Source organism: Sordaria macrospora, chromosome 2, assembly GCF_033870435.1.
Source record: "Sordaria macrospora chromosome 2, complete sequence".
Taxonomy (NCBI): Eukaryota; Fungi; Ascomycota; class Sordariomycetes; order Sordariales; family Sordariaceae; genus Sordaria; species Sordaria macrospora.
This window is the reverse complement of record NC_089372.1, coordinates 1,565,125-1,586,943: the sequence shown is the minus strand read 5'-3', so window position 1 is coordinate 1,586,943 and position 21,819 is coordinate 1,565,125. Positions and strand designations below refer to the sequence as shown.

Below are 21,819 nucleotides of genomic sequence, written 5' to 3'. Positions count from 1 at the left end.
TACCTTCTAAATTATTAGTAAAATTAAAGTAAATATCATTCTAATTTAATAATTACGTACGTAGTATATTGAAGAAGAGGCACAGGTTAGAATACTTTAGTATCCGTAGTATAATTTCTATACTTTAATTCGTATTTGAACCGACGAAATTGAATCCTAATCCCGGATTACTGTATATATTTATAAAGATTCATCAGCCGCTAGACTTAATATAGAATAAATAAGAGTTTTATTATAGGTAAAAGTGAGTAGTTTTATTATTTTCAATATTTGTTTTTATTCCGGGAATTTTCCTACTTTGGAAAGCTTTAATGATTAGGTTTTTCTTCTAAAAATACTCATTACTAGCAATTTTAATACCTAATATTATAAGCAGTAACCGGGCGCAATTAATTTGGAACGAGCTAATTGTATTACTAATTACGCTATTAAATACAATTTAGATTTACTGACTAAATCCGGCGTTTCAATATACAACCGGGGTATATATATTATCTTATCATGCTAAACTATTTACATAGTCTACCCAGTGGGTATACGGTGCTGCTTCCGTTCTTAGTCGGTGGGAAAAACCGTACCGTATCCGGATGAAAACCCTCCGCTTCTCTATTGCAATGACGCCGTGTCGACGCCGTGCCTTCAATATTTATCTTCCTCTCGGTATGACCTCACCGTCATTCCCGAGGCCCGATCTTTGATTCTGCTGCGTGGTTCTCCGACCGTACTCCCGCTCTCCAGAATCAAAGATCAATCTGAATTTCCTAGTATCTCTTCTGCTTCCTTCGCCTGTTCGATCTTCACTGCCAGCTTGTACTTCTGCAGTCGTCCCAGTCGCAAAGCCCAGCGAATGATTCGTTCTGCCCCCGCCACTGTCTCGAGTCCGTCGTGGAGTTGTTCAATGCTTGTCAGCCACGTTGGGTCTCCTCATAACCATGTGTCTTCCGTTTCTCTACATTCCAATACAATATGTTCGAACGTCTCCTTCGCTAGCCCGCACCGGCAGTACGGTGTTGTCACCTCCGGCACTCTTCTCTCAAAGAGGAACGCCCGTAAGCCTATTTTGCCGGTTCTAATTTGCACCAGGAGTGAGCTCATAGCCTTCCAGAGGTAGTGCGGAGATGACTTCTCATCCGTACTGGGCCATGTGTGATACTGAAGCGTGGTTCCATAGAACCGCGCACGCGCCTCTGCGGCACTCAGCTTCTTTCTTTTGCTCATCGCCTCGGCCACCCTTTAAATGATATAGTTATAATACAGAGTTTACGATGAACCCTCTCGCTATTATTATAAAATACTTTCTTTAAGTTTAAAACTATAAATGAAATTTATAAAGCAAATTTAGTAGATATTTATTAGGTATTTAACTATATAAGTACTATAAGTAATAAAATTATAAATAGCTTAACAAAAGTTAGTACGGAAGATGGCAAAGTTTAAAATCCTAATATTATTTGTTAACGTGTGGCTAGTACTATGCTTTGTAACTACCATGTACTACCTTGTAGTATAGAAGACTAATTGAACTATTCCTTCTACGGAATCAGTCCACTCAGCCTTCACAGAGCGTACTAGACTACAGAGGTTTTTCCACTGTATTCTGGGATTCTTTAACTTGTTCAGCATTCCTTTTAGACTATTTTGTCATTATGGAATGTACTAGAAGCTTATAGATTCAGTTCATTTCTTTCATGATATAGTACTCCTACAAGCACTCTTATTAACTTACAGAAGCTTCTACACTCTGGAAGCTTCTAGATACTTAACGTTTGTGTATATAAAGGCCTCTTCTCTTCTTTATTTAGTCACTTTTCAAGCAAGCAAGCAAGCAAGCACAATCAAAGCAATACAATACAGTCTACTCTTATAGTGCAGAGTTCACTGTACTCTTTTGTCTTAAGAGCAGAGTTCTCTCTAAGACCTCTTTTACAACATCCTTCTATTGTATTTGCTACTACGCTGCTTTTTTCAGCACTGCTATCGTACTTCCTACCGCTTCCGCTCCGCTCTGCTACAAGTATATAGTTTACTGTAGCATCTCTATACTGATGCTATTATTGTAAGCCAGTTAGAGCATTGCAGCAACTATTATTATATATATATATATATATATATATATACGAAGGTAACAAAGCAGCAAACTTGTATAAATTTCCAAACCTAGTAAGTAAAGTACTTATTAAAACAATATAACAACTATTATCGCGGACTTTATTAAAGCCTTAAAATAAATTGACGGAACTAAATAAATATATATTGTACCACTTTTTAGTGGCTAAATCCGGCTATAGTAATTTAAAAAATACTACGGACAATTTAAATATAAGAACACTTTATTAATATACTCCTACGGAAATTGCAAAATTTCTTTCCATTTTTTCCATTATAGGAAAGTATATACTATAAAACTGCTACCTCCTAGGCCGGCTATTATATAAAAGAACTTCTTTTTCGTAATTAGTATTTCATGAAAGCCTTTTGTAGTCAAGATTCAAATATTACAATTTTTCATATAGACTTATACAAAAAAGAGCTACTAGACTTTTATTAATAATATTTAAAGAACGGCGGTACAGCTGATAATTTTCTTATATTTTTAGTTAAAAAAAAACTGACTATAAAAGCTAAGGAGGACTTAGATTAAAAAGAATATAGGACTAAGCAATAGTTAAAGGTAGTAAATAATAACGAAAAAGAGAAAAAGGAATAGGGGTTTCTATTTCTTTAGTTTTCTAATTTTTATTTTTCTATTAATATAAATATTGCCTTTAACAAGGGCTTAATAGAGGTATTGGGCCGCGTTTACGCTGTAGATGATACGTAACTCTCTATTTTCAGTAGTTGTAAACTATAAGTTGCTTTCGGTTTGATAGATTATATACGTTGGATATTAGAGTTATAAAATTGCTATAAGGCTCTCATCACTATATGCAATAAAAAGCTTCGCTGCTATAGCACGTCTTATACTCTTAATGAGCGGAAGTAAACATTAAAATTAAAAATAATAATAATAATAATAATAAAACTACTAAGCTTAACTTATTAATATGATTTGAAGCTGCAGGACTCCGCAGTTAGCTCTTTGCGAATGGAGTTCCGGATGAGTCCCCGGATGGAGACAATGATACTTTATATTTCTTATAAAGAGGAGCCGCCGAGCTGCTCGCCAGTCACGTGTACGGCGGCGCCGCTCCGGTCGCCCAGCCTCCAGGCAGCGACGACGACGGGAATAAGGGGGGATTTTTTCACTCTTTCAACGGTTACCACATCATCATATAAACCAAAACGGCCACGAATACAACTTACCTGCCCCCTCCTCTGCGTGACGGAGAAAATTTTCTCTCCATCATTTGTATCGTATCGTATCTGCGCCCATACGGAGAACCCGAAGATGGTGCCATTGCCATGGAGTGACGTCCGGCAGTGAGAACTATCAGAATTTTGCTGTACGACTGCGGATACGGGCACCAGCGAGACCAGACTTCTGGAGATAATCTCATCACCGCCGTTGTGGCGAATGGACCAGCCGCGACCAACAGGGCCAAAAGTTGTCGCTTCGGGTGTGCCCTGACAGACCTGACTACACTAGACGGCAGGGTACGGGACAAGCCGCAAGTTTAACATTTTCATCCTCCACCACGTGCTTCGTTTCGAGAGCTCGGGTGCAAATCATCATCATCATTCTATCTTTTCTCTTTTTCTTTTTTCGAGTCCTCTGAAACCTCCGTGCGTCGTATCCCCATGGTTTCTTCGGTGAGAAAGGCCGAATCTACTGTTGCGTAACCCGACGTTACCGGAATTGATATAAAGTGTGTGCCAGATCTCGGATCAATCTATCGCGATGACATGTCCAGATCTGATTTACATTTTACACCGAACAATTTCCCCTCTTGTGCCAAGGTTACCTTTTGGAAAAAAAAATGCCGTCCCTCGTCACGACTCGTCCAAAAAACATAATCCCCAACAGACAGATAGCAACCGTGAAATGAAACCGAACGTCAGCCGTGTGAGCCCGTGACGAACATTCAGTAGTGTACACTACACTACACTACACTACACTACACTACACTACGGCGAGACCCAACATGCGGCCTCTGTCACCACACTCAAGTGCATTCACACAGCGGTAAATCAGGCCAATCCCAAAGTTTAGCTTCTCTAGCTTTGCTGGGGGGATCTTTGCCGCGTCTGTCCCAAAGCCGATTGTCTACAGCACGTTGTCGGTCAGTCGGTTGAGGGCACCCTCGAGGCACCGTCGCAATGGCACAGGCACCTCATGGAAAGCCCGCTAGAAGTCGAAGCTACTGCAGGTGAAACTGCTTTGGGAATGAATGTTTGGGGAAAGAGAGCAAGAAGAGAATGGGGCCGAACGATGTAACCGTAGCATTTGTTTTGGACTTTTTGGTGGTGGCACTTGCCCTCTTTTTTTCCTCTTTTCTTTTTTTTTCCCTTCTTTTTTTTCTCCGCCGCCGCACCGATACGACTTGCCGATGTCCGAATTGTCAGATTGACTGCACTGACTGCACTGAAGGAGTATGTGTAATCGTTAGCAAAACCGCCAACTCCCAAAAGAGGCCAGGATATGCAACCAAAAGCGAGCGAGAAGACACAAGAAAGGGCAACTCGAATCGCCTTGCCTTGCCGTGGTTTAGCTTCCCAATCTTTGGCGGGCCTCCCCCTCTCATGTTTTTCACTTTTGGGACCTTTTGCGATTGGGTGACCCGACAGTCTGACAGAGCGGGGGCACAACTCTGAACTAACATTCAGGCCGTCAGGGGCTGGCTCTCTTTCATCATCTTGATGGCTGGGCCCAGCTTTTGCAAAAGAGACGGACTGTCCCGCCGGCGGTGATGAATGTCCTTGGCCCAGCCTACTCTAGCTAGCCTCGCTAGCCTTGGGGTTTTGCTTGGCTTTCAGGTACATCTTCTGTGAAGTTGCAGAAAGGTACACCGTGAAAGACTGCTATCAAGAAGATCTCGTCTTTGTACTGTGCTCGGTCAGGACCCACGGTATCATCGGGCTACACTAGTCGTCGTCGTCGTCGGAGACCTTGTCGTCGATTTCTCTCCTGCAATCGCTATGATCGACGATTCGTGCCCGTCCCCCGATCACCGACTACCACGACGCAGTGCTATAGCTTAGCGCTCGTCATTGCTTTCTTTGCTTATTTGTCTCCCTTTTTATCTTCTTCTTCAACCTGTGATTTTGTCTTTTGTTATTTCGGGGAGTTTAGTGAGATCGATGGCGCTGATGAATCACATTCTCATCCTTCGCTTGCTTCTTTTGTCTGCAGTACCTAGCTCTGTTGAAGCTCCTATCTTAAAAGGTAGCCTAGCCCCGTTCCCACGCCGTCTCCGCATCTCAATGTTCAGCCACGACGGAGACGGCGCGGATAGCTAGGTCGCCGACGACCTTTTTCTGACTTTGGTGTGTCGTCAACTGCGCGGCAGTCAAGTCAGTTGACCGATTTGGCAATCTTAACACAGGTCTTCAAGCTGAAAGAGGAAAGCAAAGCCGGGAGTGCTAAGCCCTTCTCAACCAGCTCTCATGCAAGGGAGGAGACAGCACAAGAACTCGACGACCGGTAGAGAGGCCTCTCTGAGGCTCATTCTTCTCATTCACCTCATTCATCTCATTGATCTCATTATCATCGTTTGCTGGACCCAACCCAGAGGCTCGTATATACTGTGATCAATGTATGCAAAAAGAGCATGGCCAGGGACAGGAAGAAAGCATGGCACCCCCAACTTTCTCAACTGCTTGCATATGTACGGTTGTAGGTCCCCATGTTATCGCCGACCTCGTCAAGCCACCACGTCCACGCTTTCGTTGTTCCCGAGGAGGATTTTCAATCTATCCCTCGTTTTGTCTGAGATTAGTGGGTGCGCCACATCCGCTATCTGGGACACGCCTTAACCCCCCTCAACCAAAATTTCCGTCAGCCTGTGCCACGGAGCCACGTTCTGTTTTACCAAAGAAATATGCCTACCGAAATTCCGATAGCAGATTCCCATTCTGGGATGGGAAGCACCTCGTGAACCAGAACTGTTTGCTCAACAAATAGGTAGCCCCCATGAAACCGGTAGTATGAAAGTGCTGCAAAGAGCAAGAGCTTCGTTTCGGCGTTACTGAACTTTGTGTTCATGATACCGGGAGGTGTCCCATCCGAACGGTTTCCCCTCCCTCGGGCTTGCTTACCTCTAGCTTGCCCCCCAAGCTTACCCCCCAAGCTTACCCTCAGCTCTGATGAACCCCCAAAATCATCAAAACCCCAAGCAAGACAAGCGAAAAGGGGACAAGCAAAAAGCAATCAATCACGGCAATCAATCAAGCTGCAAACGCGGGGTAAAGGATGAGAAAGTCAGGATCTGGGATGAGACTATTCCCATCTTGGAAAGACAAAGCGAGAGAGAGGCTGGACTGGACCCCGTATGTATGCAATCTGTTTTAACTTTAATATTGAGCATTTTGGATTTGGATTAAACGCACAGACGAGATCAGACGAGAACGAGATAGACGACTGGAGGCTGTACGCAACGTAAAGCAAAGCACGACCTACCTATGTAGCAAGCGAGGTATTCGCAAGAACTGTTCGCAATGAGTTTGGTGTTGCGTACTAAACTTGAGAAAGAGCTCGTGGTTTCGGTTTGCCTATACCAATTCAATTCCACATCTTGCTTTCAGGTTGAGTGCGCGAGTGAGTGAGTGAGTGATGAACTTGGAGTTAAGAGGAGAGCTAAGACCGTTACGGCGACTGAGGAGATGAGCTCGCCTGGTCTCTTTTTTGCTATTGACTTTGAGGATTCTTAACCCATTGCCACACTGAAGTTCGCTTTCTCGACGAAGCGCTTACCTTATCCACTTCACCTCATCAGCAAGCAGGAAGCAGGTACACATGTATCTCCATTCTTCCAACCTGTCTCTTTTACTTAACACATGCGAGTATCCTTGTCTGGCGCTGGCCCCCAACGGCAGGCAGTCGTTAAACACACGATGTATCCTTGATTGCGTGCTTACTATTTGAAGGGAACGAAATATAGGTAGAACACAGAAATTCACAAAAGCCATTTCCGAAGCCACCGACCGGCGTGTTGGAGCTTCTGGGGGGATGGGTGGATAATTGACAACGGAGTTTGTATAAACAGATAAAGTACCTATAGGTACCTCTAGTTTGTTGAGCGGAATTACTCCGTCCCCAACATCAATAAAGCATCCATCTCGTAAGAATCCCGTCTCTCTCAGCTGTCACTTGTCACTGGAATGCAGATGTCAATATGTCTTGGCATCCTGAGCTATGAGGTGCATTACATACATGCATGCATATGCACGTAGGTAGCCATTCATACGTTCATCGATCATTCGTTCTTGGATCTTGCCTTATTCGTTCCTTCCTTCCGAGTTCGTTCCTCCATTCGTTTCTCGCTTTCGCAATTCAAACCTGCATGCTGCTCTTTAGGTCTGCGCGTTGAGGGTTCCTTGCTTCGTGAATATCTCGGTGTAGAACCTCTAACGATTGCTACATTTCTTCCGAGGGAAAGCACCACTCACCTACCGAGTGCCGAGACTCAGTCACTGTAAGAGACGTTCGAAACAGAAAACGATCGCGCAAGTGCGTCCGGGCGTGCGGTGGCGTACCTGCGTGCGTTACGTGCCTTGGACACGTTGTTTGGACAAGCGCACACATGGCGGCGATATGCAAGCCTGGATGGAGATGTCACATGGACGTTTTAGAAAACTGAAAGGAAAGTTGACCGGTTTCCCTTTATTGCCGGTAGATCCGCTATAGTTGAACGTAAATTCATAGGTATGCTGTGCACCTTGATAACTGGAACAGCCAGTCAGGATCGGAATATCTACTACCTAGAACTACCTATCAGGTGCCGAGGCGGCTCTTTGTCTGCGTTCTATGAACGTCTCTTTCCTTGGTTTCAACATACAACCGCAACGCTGATATAGAAGATCTATCACTTTTTGGCTGTCCCCGTGGATGATGTGAGTGATACACTCGTTAAGAAACAGCTGAACTGAACGACGTGGACGATTGATAGCCTGTCAACCACACTTTTCTCGGTTCTATCTATCACCTTGTCATTTTTCACGACAGCACGGCGGCTATCACAGCCTTGCAAATTCCTAACCTACCACGAGTACTACCCGCATCGGCACATCGTATTCTGGGGAAAACGTAACCTCACTGCCTCACTGCCTCACTCCAACCCCAACTAAGCGACCTCTCCCTAAGCCTAAGCGGTAAAGGCGCGGGTTCATTCGCTTAGTTATCACAGAAAGGAGAAACTCCGAGAAGAGACCCGAAATAGTAAGGTAAGCGAGCAGCGTGCACATAGCTACAGCTACCCGCCGCTTCGTTAAGTAGAGTAGAGTAGCACTGCACTGCAGCGGGAGAGAAGGAAAGGAGAAAGAAAGACGTGAAAGGAAAGAGGTGAAAAGAGAGAAGAAGGAGAAGAAAGTCACTTCCCGCTTGTATGGGTGAAACAGTAGCGAGTAGTTTAGCGAGTAGCGAATTCGGTCTGGTAAAAGCACGATAGAACGATAGATGTAAGCGAACCGGTCGTTTATCTCCCTGGTTAGAAGTTGTAGATTGTCGTATGTATTGTGTTTGAGTGCCTGTTCATTAATTGAAGCCTTTTGGTGTAGATTAAGCTCGAGGTCAGTTCTTTTTTGAGGGAACTCAGTTGTGAGTGCTATCTAGACTTGCTTAGTATTGCTCGCGAGGGCTCGAGATAGTATAGGTATGTAATTCGTCACGATTGCAACTCTCGTCGGTCGTCAAGATGTTAACTCCAACATACATAGTACCTCCTATGGTACCCTTTCGGACACAACGGCACGATCATCACCTCCCCCCTCCCTTCCTTCTACATGCCCTTCACTTGAACTGCAATATTGACACATTGACACATTGACACATCGCCGCCCGTGGGTTGATTGGTGTACGAAGCTACCTAACCACAACGGCCCGCGCCCGTGCTTCCTTCTTTTGGTGACTGACTGTCTGGGAAATGATAGCGGGCGATCATATGTGTCTCTTCGCGTTCTCGTTAACGTTTCTCGTTAAAGTCACGAATAAAGTATCGCGTCTTAGCGAAAGGGTCTTTTCGCTCGCTACTATTACCCGAAGTTGTCCTTCCCCGTGGTTTCCGTAGCGAGTTGGTTACCAATTGGATAGGAAGGGGGAGGTTGACGATGTTACCTTTTGGTGGCTAGTGTTCCTACGTTAGGCGCATGTATAAGGGGGGTCCGTGTGGTAATATTCGCGATCAGATAACGGACATGAGAGTTGATAGGTGAATGATAGGTAGTGCTCATACGACTTTTGGAGAACTCAGCTGGGGTCAGAGCGTTGGGAACTTCTAACTGATCTATTTTGGTTCTTTCTTTGTGGTGCGAGATGAAGTGACTTGCTAATGCTTTGGATACCTATCTTCTTACCCTGCGATAACCTCAACACTTGTGCTATGCGATGTGATATGTCTCGTGAATCTCTTTCTTCCCCAACGCCGTTTTACAGGTATCTTTTTTACAGTACTTTCATCCGAATTCCGCGATATCGCCTTAACCTAGCCCTTCAAAGTAGTCAACCCGAATCTCCGCCTCTTGGGCGTGACTTGCGACTTCTAGTCCCGCTCAGTCTTGATGCACGGCTCAGTTTTGACGTCCTTCTGATTATTCTATGTCAGATAGGGAGCCAAAACCGCCTTCGCCTCATCGGTCAGCCTCTCGCTAGCATACTTGGTGACCAAACCATTATGTGCCTGGTCCGATGCCTTCAAGAAGTCTCTAACCCATTGTTGGACATCGGTAATCTCGGGGAACTCGTCCCTCGGGGGACGCTTGCAGGTGCTGAGCGGGGTGAAACCGATTCCGAAACCGATATCATCCACATCAGCCTCGTTGAGGATCTCGTCACCAGCACCGGCGGAAACCTTGGGCGGGTTCTTGAGAAGCTCGAGGAGGGCGTTGCAAGTGAAACCCCAGCCCTTCATGTAGCGCTCGGCAAACGCCTTGGAGTCGACAAGTGTCTTGCTGTAAGAGATGACGGCAAGCTTACGGTCGCTAGGACGAGCGAACTCGCGAGTAGTGGGAATGATGACTTGGAGATAGAACGGCGTGAATACGCCGGACTGAATGGTCTCGGCATGCTTGATGAAATAGTCAGCTCCTAGCCCAGCCTGTCCCGAGCGAGCCGAGACAAGGTGGTAGAAGCTGGCGACACGAGTCTTGTACGAGTCCGAGGGGCTCTGCTGCAACTTGGTGAAGATGAGAGTAAGGATAGTGCCGAAGTAGGATTCCAAAACCGACCTTTTCAATCGTTAGCTTACTCGTAAAGATTAGAGCTTTAGGGGCGTTGAGACTTACGCAGGGAACGAGCAAATGACAGATTCGAGGATATCGAAAGCGTTCTGGTCCGTCTTCTTTCCATTCAAAAGACTCTGGAAGATGGAGAGAATGGGCTCCAGCTTGTTCTCCTTGACGATCTCCTCAGTAGCCTTCGGGATGATAGCCGCGATAAACTTAGCAAGCGGAGGAATGTTACCCCTAGTCTCCCAGGGACCGGGGGCGAGAACAGCATCGATGAGCGCCTTGAAGTCTCCAGGGATAGAACCAGATTTGTTGAGATCCAAAAGCTGAGTGAAGATCTGGAAGACGTAGGGCACGAATTCTGTGACATCCTCATTAAGGATGTAGGTGAAAGGTGCCCATAGGCGGGAAAGCAGGTTGACCTGAGGGACGTTGCTGCAATACCTGACAATCGCACCAATAGCTTCAAAGTGGAAGTAGTAGAAGCGAGGGTTGCTAGGGTTCTCCTTGATGACATTGGTGATGTTAATGAGGTGATCCAGAATGTTATCGATGCCGCACTCCAAAACGCCGTCCTTAATCACAATCAGAACTCTCATGATGCACCTCATGAGGAATTCGTTCTCCTGTAGCTTGGCGGCCGATGTGTCCTTCTCAACCAAGGCAAACAAATGTTGTAGAAGGTCCTTGGCATACAGCTGAATGTCCGCCCGCGACAGGATATGCTGTCCCTGATCATCGGTAAGGAAAAGGACTCTTTCCAGGGTGGTGGCCGCGTATGTGTAAACAACGTAGTTGGGCGAAGCCAAGTTCTGAATGAGGGGGTAAATAGCGCCACCCCACTGTTCCTTGCTAAGCTGACTTCTGAAGTTGTACAGGAACTTGATGGCGTCGACCTTGGGAATAGGCTCGCCGCCGGTGGCAACCAGGTCAGCCGCAATGTGTTGCTGGAAGAAATCAATAACGTTAACGAAGCTGTTAACAGTCTTGACACCCTGGGCCGCCGTGACAGCTCCCTTGGCGGCGATGGCCAAGAAGAGGTAGACAGCGGTATCCTTGGCCTTCCAGTCGGTCTTGCCCGTCTCCAAGTAGTGGTTAATGTACTTGGAGACGACCTGAGTCACAAGGGACTCAAAGTCGTCGAGGAGCTTTCTCAGGAAATCAGTAGCCGCCTTCCTTCGTGAATCGGTATCTGAACCCTCAAGATCGCGACGGATGAACTCGATAGGCTCATCCTCGAACAGCTCAATATCAGACTCTCTGAGTGTCACATTGGGAAGAATGACCTTCTCAACAATGGTGCCCAGGATCTCCTCGTTGTTGAAAATCTGGGCATGGCCATGGACGGAGGCGACAGCCGTGAGGAAGTTGAGCGCCTTGCTGACAAGAACGTCGTACCGCTTCTGGGGACCAACACTGGACAAGACGTTCCACACGTTACTTGTGAACTCCTGTACATAACCACCGAAGTCGTCGTCGTATTTCGTGACATAAAGGTGCAGGGCGTCGCAAATGTCGGACTTGAGAACCTCAATCGGTGTAGCTTCGTCCTCCTCGTCGTCAAATAGGGGGTTTGCGTAGCTCAGGTACTTGTGAAGGACCACGGTGATGGGTTGTAGGTTCGTCTCGATGATAGGAGGCAAATCCTGGCATGAAAGGTCGAAGAAGATCCTTGTCAGAAGACTCATGGTCTCAAGCCAGCCCTTTAGTGCCTTTTCGTTGGTCCTGTTTGCTTCGATCTGTTGGTCGGCAACACCCAGCATCTGGATAAAGGAATCGCCAAACGTGTTGACGACATGGTTTACTTCGATATTCAGAGCATTTGAGGAAAAGAGCGGACGCCAGCGGGCGAAAATGGAGTGTGCGACTTCCAAGACGCCGTTTGTGACCTTGGGATCGGTGGTGGACAGACGGCTAACAAGGTCCTGGGTCAAGGTGTCCCAGCGCTCCCAGAAATCGGAATCGGCAATGATGCTGATGGCTTCTCCAAGTTGGGTCTGTATCGTAGAGGGCGAGGAGATCATGAGACCGACGAGCTCCTGCTTGATGGTGGCGACCTCATCCAGAGGGAGCTTGTAGTTGCCCTCCTCGTCGACATAGTTGTGGCGGATGAAATTCTTGAAAGCGAGGGCAGCGGCAAGACGAATGTTACTCGGTTGAGCGTCGGTAGCCACGATGTTGAGGAGGGATAACGAGTACTTGGGTTTCTTTGCCTCTTCCTTCAAGGCGGTCTCGGCTGCGAGGAGGTAGAAGTCAGCACTCAATGCGCGCTTGAGACCCTGGAGATAGAGCTTCCCTTGGGCTTTGCGGTGACTACAGCTGCGCTGGGATGAACAGGGTTGGTTGCTTACCTTTGCGATGGTGTCGCGCGTCAAGAGTCGCTTGGAGCAGCTGTGCGAGGTGGTCGAGACTGGCTGCCATGGTGGGCGAGCGCTCTGTGTGTGATTCTTGGTGGCGGTGTTATTGTTGTTGTGATGTTGTATCGAGGGAGGAATGGAGGAGGGATCGTGACGCGGGTATGGCTTGCAGCTGAGATGCGAAAAGCGGACGTCTGCTTGAGCAAGAATTTGTGGCGGCCGCCAGGAAGATGGGCTTCGAGTTTGTTGGAGTCTTTTTATCGGCGACTTCGTTGGGAGGGATGAGGAGGAGGATGGGATTTTGAGGAGGACCCTTGGACTGAAAGTCAACACAGGCGGCAATTGAAGTTCTAGGTAAGTACAGAAAAACAAACGTGGAGCGCGACGACCACGACAGTTGACGAACGGCAAGAACTGGAACTGGACCTCTGGAACTGGAACTCAAAAGAAGCCCACGACGTCTTGCAGGTGGGGCTTGTCCCGGTTGCCTGCGCCGGAGTGTGGACACGCTTGCCGCGTTAGCGTTTTTGCTCTTTAAGCTTTGGCCAATCAAACGGAAGTGTGGAGGTGGGGTCGCGTTGACATTCCCGTCTCTTTTCTCTGTACTTTTAAGTTTTTATCACCCACCATTGCACTTTCTGAAAAGAGAAAAACGCTTATCTACATAAAGAAGTGACCTGAAGCTTGAACAGTGAGTGACTTTTCGTTGTAAGTAGTCCTTTTGAGCATTGGACAGTCCGTACCATTCTTCACGAGATGCCACGATCAACTCAAAGCATATAACATTGAAATGTGAATGCAGGCCGTGACTTCCCCTTCGAACTGTGACATCAGAAAGCAGAAAGCTCCCCCCCGGTCATCTCCCGCTCTTCTACTAGCCTCTGCCCCTTCAAATGTTAAGCACAAGGAAGGTACTGGTACTTGAATGCTAACTTCCATGTTCTCCACATCTAGCTCAATCTCTAAGCTGGCACGGACCATCTTACGGCTCGAACAACCGTGATCGCGAACGACATGTTGGGCCTGAAGACGGGGAAACCTCAGAAGCTTGAAGCAATGCCATGCACGCTATCAGTGGGGCAGCCAATGACTGATGGGTGCAAAAAGACTTTCTTCTTTTCTTTGCAAGCAAACCCCGGAATCCGCCCCAGCTCATTCTAGTCGTGGAGAGCCTCTTCTCCTTTTTTATGACTGTGACTTGCACCGTCACTTCAGTTCCATCTGATCAACACTTCAGATCCCCCTCCCAGCTCGACATTCATGATCGCTCACCGACCGCCGTCGAGACAGCAGCGACAGCGATTTGGGCCCTTTGCAGCGAATGCGCAACAAGAGCCCACTGTTGGGTGATTGAAGAAGAAAAAGACGCAATTCAATTCCATCGGCAGTCTAAGGTAGAGACCCAACATCAGGCCTCTTTACTTTTAAGACGGGAGCTACTATCAACCTTACCACATTGGAAGCTGGAAGCTAGAGGCTGAAAAAGGCGGGACTCGACACACTTTATCAAGCACCCGACTCTAGGTCATCGTCCATACGGCGTAACGCATCTGGCATCTGGACCATTGGACACGAACTGTTGAACTGCAGCCACGAGAAGCTTCGACCAACCGCGACCGCCCAACCGACTCGTCAGGACTGTCCGATCGTCCGAACCCCCTACCAGCTCTGCAGCTACAGTCAACAAAGTCAACCTTGGACACGGTACTGGCTTGACTACCTGAAGTTTGCCCATCGTCAACAAGGGCTCACGACTCCCATCACTCACATCTCAGCCTCCAATCTGCCTACCTAGCTGGCTGGCTGGCCGTTGAGGTACCCGGCCTGCCCTGCTCTGCCCTGCCGTCTCGTCCTATCCTGCGATTGACACCACTTTATGCAGGTAGCAGTCGACACCTGGTAAGGAAACTCTCATGGCACTCCCGTCGTGTTTCCATCCGACTCCTTCCCCCTCCCATACCCTCCCCCGTTACCTCCATACCACCCTGGGCAACTCACTGGCGACCACTCCCGCCAAAAAAAAAGTCACCTCACGCAACACAAGACCGGGGTCTTCTGTTTCTTTTCAGGATTCCCTTCTCTTGATCCTCTCCCTTCTATCTCACTTCGACAACCCTACCTACCTACACCTCATCTACTTCTGTCTCTTCCCCCCATCATCCCACTTCCATCTTTCCCCTTTCCTGCTTCTTGTTGGGGATGCCCACCCTCCTTTACCACAGCCGTACAGGTCACAAGGTCAACCTCACCATCACCATCACCACCACACCTTCTCCCATGGGGCATCTCATGACGTTCTCTTGTTCCGCTCCATCAGTCTTCAGCCTTCACATCAGCGGTGCCGCTCCGTACATAATTCCACCCCTTGCCGCGCACCCAGTCGCTCCCGGACCTGCTTGACCTGCTCGACCTGCATGCGGCTCCTGCAAGTTCCTGCAGGGCTACCGCTCACTAAATCCGCTGCCACTTGTCCCCCGTTCTTGGCGCGTTCTCGCAACTGCTTCTAGATAAGATCTAGTCTGCTTCTCTGGTCTGCGCCGAATCACTTGTTGCCGTCATCATCATCATCATCATCATCTTCTTCTTCTTCTTCAACTATCACCTCCATGTCCTACCCATCGCTGACATGTTGCGCCGATTAGCTTCAGTAAGGCACACCAACGGCCATAGGACCCCCGACGACCAGGAGCCCATGTCCCCCTCGCCTGGAGATGATGTCCCCCACCCGGAGACCACCAAGAGTGCCTCTGGAGGGCTCGCCAGCGTCTTCAAGGGGCTGGCTGGTGGAAAGCTAACGAAGTCACCGCCTCCTCTTCAACCGCCAATGGCCACCATAACGACTGTTGCTTCTCAGCCCTCTCGCGATCGCTCCGATGTCTTGCCTGTTACGTCCGTCTTGCGTGGCCTCCCCCAGGAGCACATGGAGCACTTTGCGCGGTTGAAGACGGGGCAGTTGAACGACCGCATTGCAGGAGCAAACGCTCTTCGCCATGCGATTACCGACTACCCTTTGAATCCCGTAAGCGAGAGCCCCCAACCTGCTCATGAAATGTTGACGCGGTTACTAATGTCCTGGATCAGATCATGGAGGTATGGAATGCAGCAAAAGACCTAATTGATGGTGACAATCCAGAGAACGCTCGGGTAGCTGGATGGAGGCTACTTACCGAGTGCGTCAAGAACACGTCTGCCACGGATTTCGAACGGAGAGAATACTTCCGGACTCTTGCTGCGCAAACCGCCCACCCCGACGACTTCCATCTACAGCTGGAAGCACTAGAACGTCTCACCAACAACGGCCGAAATGTCGCAGGCTTCTACTACGACATATTCCCGCTGTTGACTGTGTGGCTTGCCAGCACGTTCAATGCTGCCAGGCTTGCCAGGAGGGCCAACAAATCGACCAAGGGAAAGAGCCTAGCGACACTCGAGGACCAAAGTTTTGCGCGCTTATTCTCGCTCATCAGGGATGTCATCAAGTTCAACTTCAAGTATGCCTCGGATGCTGTCGTTGGCCGGTTGATGGATAACCTGCTAGAAATATGTAACAAGACAAGTCAAGAGGATGATCTGGCAGCCTGCATCAGCGTCATTGATGCCATGGTCACCTTTGGCTCGATTCCCAACGGAAAACTAAAAGCCTGCATTCAGGTCCTAAGCTCCATCCATTGTTTGGTTCCCGGCCGGCAAAAGGAGGCTTGGCACACACTCTCCAATATTTGCAGGTCTCATCACGGTCAATCTACCGTCAGGATTCTGTTGGACGTATTACGAAATGCTCCGCCGGCCCCTGACAAAGAAAAGGACAGGGACGTGATTCGGGACATCAGGGGCGCGCTTACGGTTCTGAAGAAGCTCCTTGGAAAATCCGCTGAAAAGGGCTATCCAGGTGTTCCATTGGCGCTGCTAGTTGACGGACTGGCCAACGTCTGCATGAGCAGTTCTTCCAGGGTTTCAACCGAGATTCTAAGGCTGATCAACTCTCTATTCGACGATGGCGACGGAATCATCAATCCCCTAATCGCTGAGGAGCACTGGTCACCAGTCTTTTCCGTGGCTGCTCAATGTGCCGCTAAGAACGTCCCGGCACCCTTGAACCATGCTGATCCATCGGCTCCGCAACCAACTGTTACGAAAGACGAGTCCGACAATGCGGATAACATCAACTATCAGCTCAGAACCTTCATTGATCGCGTCGAAAAGCTGCTGACCGAAGAGAAAACCGACTTCTTCCAGCGGGACGAGTGCATGAGATTTCTTGCCGAAGTGCACCATGTCCTACCAGATTCCGCTGCGGCACTTTTGCTTGATCATCTCAAAGAGTTTCGCAGCTGTTATCCATCCGAAGTCGACTGGAAGAAGAACCTTGAACTTGTTTTGGAAGGTATCTATCTCAACCGGGGTCGTTCAGCGCCTACTCGCATACAGGCTCTTGCGATGGTCATCGAGATATACGATTTCCTCTGCCTTGTACGGGATCTTGTAGAGGAGGAGAGTATCTTCGATCTCGTCAAGCGAGTACTATCCGGCATGTCCGTGGAGACCGATGCCGTTGTCCTACAGGAAACCGTCACCTTTATAGTGAGAGTCGCCGAAACAGCCGGAGCAGAACAATTTGACTTCATATTGGACACTTTCAAGAACATAGTCTGCAAAGAGGTCGAAGAGTCAAACCCCTCGACATCAGTGCAAAAGCCTACCGGTGCACAGTCGATCTCTGATCAGCCTATTGAGGTTGGCGGTCAATCCTTACCCAACGTTGTCACGAAAGGTTATGTCCGGATGTTCATGAGGTCTATGGATACCGATGCTTCGAAAGCAGTCAAAACGTTCAATGCCCTTATTTACATCGCAGGCTCAGCCACCTGTGAAACAGATGCTCGCTTGACGGCGATGAAGCTGTTATTTCGCCTCAGAGCTGATTTTGAGTATCGCGTTTACGTGACTTCTCATGTTGAAAATGAAAGCATTGCTGCTACTCTTTACAGAACCGATGCGTCGTTTGCGCGTAAGACAGCCGAAGACGCAGCTCATCCACCCCGCGTTCCAAGGCTAGATCAATCCGGGTCCCCTCGACCACCGATTCGGGGTGCATCATATACGCCGGGGCAGACAGTGGAGAGGTCGGGGCCGATCAGACCTTTGCACCAACCTAGGCAAATACCATACCAAGGGCAGCGATTATGGTGCCTACCCGATCCAGAAGCCGTACCCGAGACTCCTCGAAGTACGCCAAGCCATCTCGTCTTTTCGTATACCGAAGGCGCGGACGGTGAGGCATCCACGAAAGCCTCGAACGCGGTTTTGAAGATGAGTTCATGGTTAAATACCCTGCTCAACATCTTCCATCAGGGATCCGATTGGGAGATTTATAGCTTTATCCTTGCGCATCTGCCGGCACAGCTCAGTGATCACCCAATTTTCCAGGATGCTATCCCACAGTTGCAAGAACTGCGAGGACACATTTGCGAGGTAATCAGGACCAGCCGTTTCCAAGAGCCACCGCTTGTTTCAGGTCTACGACGTCCAGATGTCGCCAACTGCCTGTTCCACTCGCTCACCATGATCGTCAGCTACCATCAGCACTTCCAGAAACTCGACGAGGACGAAATCGTGAGAGCCTTCTTGCATGGCATTGCGGACAAGACGGCAAAGACTTGTATACACGGCTTGTCGATCTGCTGTTACGAGCTTCCCTTATCAGTGAGCAAATCTCTTGACATGATTCTCACAAGGATGTCACAAGTCATCACGCAACCTTTTGTGGCGATGCATTTGCTCGAATTTCTGGCATGTCTCAGTCGATTGCCTGCTCTTTATTCAAACTTCCGAGACGATGACTACCGCGTCGTCTTTGGCATTTGCTTTCGGTATCTTCAGTACGTCCGGGACAAGAAGCATCACGCTCGTAGCACGACGCACATGAGCGAGCCTTCAACGCCCAACATCGTTGTATCCGGTAGTCCGGACTTCCTTGCCTTACAGGCCATTACGGATGACCTCCCCCAGTACGTGTACGCGCTTGCGTATCATGTCATTACGTTCTGGTTCTTGGCAGTCAAGATGCCCGATCGTCTTGGCCATATCAGCTGGATTGCCAAAAACTTGTTTACCGACGTTGATGGTAGCGCCAGTAATGAGGAGCAAGCACAGATCACTCTCGACTTCATGCAGCGTGTGGCATTCTCGGATGCAAGCGACTCAGCGCACGATCCTTTGTTTAATAGGGAAAACTTTGGTGAGATTCAACAAAAACGATGGATTATTGGAAACAGCATCGTCACGGTCAAACAAGCCAAGGAGTCAGGCTGGGCTGAGATCACAAGGCGCTACCCTTCAGGAACATCGTCATATGCGGTTCGCGTCGAGTTCACTCCGATGACGGCCCCGCGAACTGCTGATAGCTCCGACGATGCAGCCTGGGATGGACGTTTCCAAATGGGCACGACTCTGCTCCCCAGCCACGTCTTCCTGCAGCTCTTGGCTCCAATGCCACAGATGTCTGATCCAGCAGCACGTCCTGTCCCCTTACCGGATGAAGAAGCGGTCGATCGAGCTATCCGTCTTTTTGACAGAAACTCGGCCGTCGATGGACACAAGGTCGGAGTGATTTACATCGGTGAAGGGCAGACGGATGAAGTTGAGATACTTGCCAACACTATCGGTGGACCAGATTACCACGAATTCCTCGACGGCCTTGGCGTCTTGACGCGGCTTAAGGGGGCGAACTTCAACACCCAGGGTCTGGACCGGGAATACGGCACGGACGGCGAATACACGTATTGTTGGCGCGACAGAGTGTCGGAGATCATATTCCATGTGATCACGCAAATGCCCACAGACCTGGAACGCGACCCCCGGTGCACGGCCAAGAAACGGCACATAGGCAACGACTTTGTCAACATCGTGTTCAATGATTCTGGGTTGCCCTTCAAGTTCGACACGTTCCCTTCTCAGTTCAACTACGTATACATCGTGATCACGCCCACTCCGCGCCACTCATTTGCTTCAGCAAGGCTGAGGGCAAAGCAGCGGGAGGAGGAGGGCAGGAAGGCCGAAACGCCCTTCTATATGGTGCAGGTTATGAGCCAGCCAGGTTTCCCGGAGATCTCGCCAGCCGCCGAACCCAAGGTGGTCAGTCTCACGGCCCTTCCAACATTTGTCCGCCTGCTCGCGCTCAATGCCTCGGTCTTCTCGCAAATCTGGGCCACCAGGGAGGTCGGTGAACACGTCTCGTCTTGGCGCAACCGCCTGCGAGAGATCAACAGACTGCGCGAGCGCTACGGCGGCATAAAGTCAGCTCAGCAGGGACAGCCAAACCCGTCTCCGCCGCCTAACATGCTTGGCGGAGGCGGCAGCGGACTGGGCTCCTCTGTGGTGACTTCCCCTATGACTTCCGGTGGTCCAGGAGGGGGCATAACGCAGCACTCTGGATTGCTCGGACAGGATATTGGCGCATCGAGACCGGTAAACGCCGTCAGGGACAGCTTCACAAGCTTGCGCAGGTCGAGCGTGGCCACGTTCTTTACGAATAATAGCGCGGCGGACCCGACCTCGCATCGGTCATCGATGATGTCGACTACCACGGCTGATACGGAGGTCATGTTCCCGGCCCATGGAGCGGATGCTCTGATTGAGAGTGTTGATTTCTCCAAGTGGACATGAACTGAAGTGACGCTCGTTGGCTCTGCATAAAGGAGCAAAAAAGAGGAAGAAGAAGAATAACCGACATATAATGGCTAATATTGGTTACAAACAGAGGGGGGATATGGGCAGAGCACACCAAAGTCGGAAAAGCAATGCATTTGATAAAAGAATGAGAAAAGAGATTCTACAGATTGGGTGGATGAAATGATTGGATGGGGTATGTATAGAAAGAGAAGGCGGCAGTCTGTCTTTGTAAGGGGGGCGAAACAAAAGCAAAAATCCCGGTGTGTGTAGAGGTATATGTGGACAGAAAGACAAAAGTTCGGTGAGGGGAGGGAGAGTGTAAAATGCGGAAGAGGATTCAAAATGGTGTGGTTAGCAGCACTTGCTTGGAACCATGAGACACGACGGAAGGCAAGGTGGTATGTGGATAATGAGTAGGTTGAGGTTACCAACCTTTTAAGGATAGGCAGCCTACGAGTCAATCACTAAAAGTTGTTGTCTCCTCAGTCTGTGTTCACAGACAAATTTTGCAAGGTGAGAGTAGCCAGATAGTTGATGGAAGGTACAACTGTAGTGCAGTTACTTGCCGTTTGCTCCTTCTGCTTTCTGTCACCCTGGCATGGTGATATCGTACACTTGGAAGGAGCTACCGTCAGGAGACTTTTTTTTTTTTCACCCTCAAGGGTGGCAGTCACTCCCACTTCTCTCTCTGGCTCCTCCTCTTCCCCTCTCTTCGGGGTTTTTTTTTTTTTTTTTTCGCTTTCTTTTTATCATCTTCTTATACAATTTAATTGTCTTTTCGCTTTTCCTCCAGATTTATTTCTGGACCTCTCATCATCTTTTTACCTCGAGCTCGTAGTACCTGAGCTCAACAAGAAGTGATTAGTGCCACACGCGATTTGTCATTCATCGGCTGTTTTTCCCGTCTTGCTCATGAAGTTTGGCCATCTCACATACCACCGTTTTCTCTCTCTCCAAAGGCCACTGGGCTTCCGCAATGGGCATCGTGGTAGAACGCATGGTACAGCTCGAATGGTGGTGCGACCAACTGTACCTAAGTAGTAAGATTGCAGCCTAATGCTCCACTTCCCTGCCTTACATCTATCTAACACACTTATGGTATGCTCTCTCTTTAACTTCCTACAAAGGCAGCAAACCACATACCTGGGTTATCACTCGAGTGCCAGCAGACGTCCCCCATCATATCTCCATGATTAAGCCGACATGAGGTGCGAACATTGCCTCAATCTTCAGTATTACGATGGCGAACCATTCGACGGGAGAGAAGTCCTTACGGAGGGAAGGAGACACAGAAGGAAGTTTCTGAGGGAATATCAAGGTTCGGCCGAGAATGGATGCCGTTACTGCAAGTTCATTGTGGATTCCATATCAGACGTAAGCCCGGAGGCTGATGGAAACTTGTTCATATGGCTGGAACTCTTATCAAATGGCGGCGTGCGGATTGAGCGGGTGTCGGAATCTGAGCCGGAGATAT

The 21,819-nt window shown here is 48.8% G+C and overlaps 2 protein-coding genes across 2 annotated transcripts; one reads left to right on the top strand and one right to left on the bottom strand.

The window, feature by feature from the left end:
* Positions 1-9,338: 9,338 nt before the first annotated feature.
* On the bottom strand, positions 9,339-13,349 carry SMAC4_04482 (uncharacterized protein). The gene is made up of 3 exons (XM_024655543.2): positions 12,669-13,349; positions 10,375-12,553; positions 9,339-10,317 (listed from the first exon to the last, which is right to left on the bottom strand). Exons 1-3 carry the CDS (start codon positions 12,736-12,738, stop codon positions 9,687-9,689), a joined length of 2,880 nt encoding a protein of 959 aa, XP_024511419.1. The 5' UTR covers positions 12,739-13,349; the 3' UTR covers positions 9,339-9,686.
* A 1,335-nt stretch (positions 13,350-14,684) lies between these two features.
* SMAC4_04481 (uncharacterized protein) lies at positions 14,685-20,843 on the top strand. Its single transcript, XM_066090118.1, has 2 exons — positions 14,685-15,693; positions 15,756-20,843. Exons 1-2 carry the CDS (start codon positions 15,301-15,303, stop codon positions 20,337-20,339), a joined length of 4,977 nt encoding a protein of 1,658 aa, XP_065946040.1. The 5' UTR covers positions 14,685-15,300; the 3' UTR covers positions 20,340-20,843.
* The last annotated feature ends 976 nt before the right edge of the window (positions 20,844-21,819 follow it).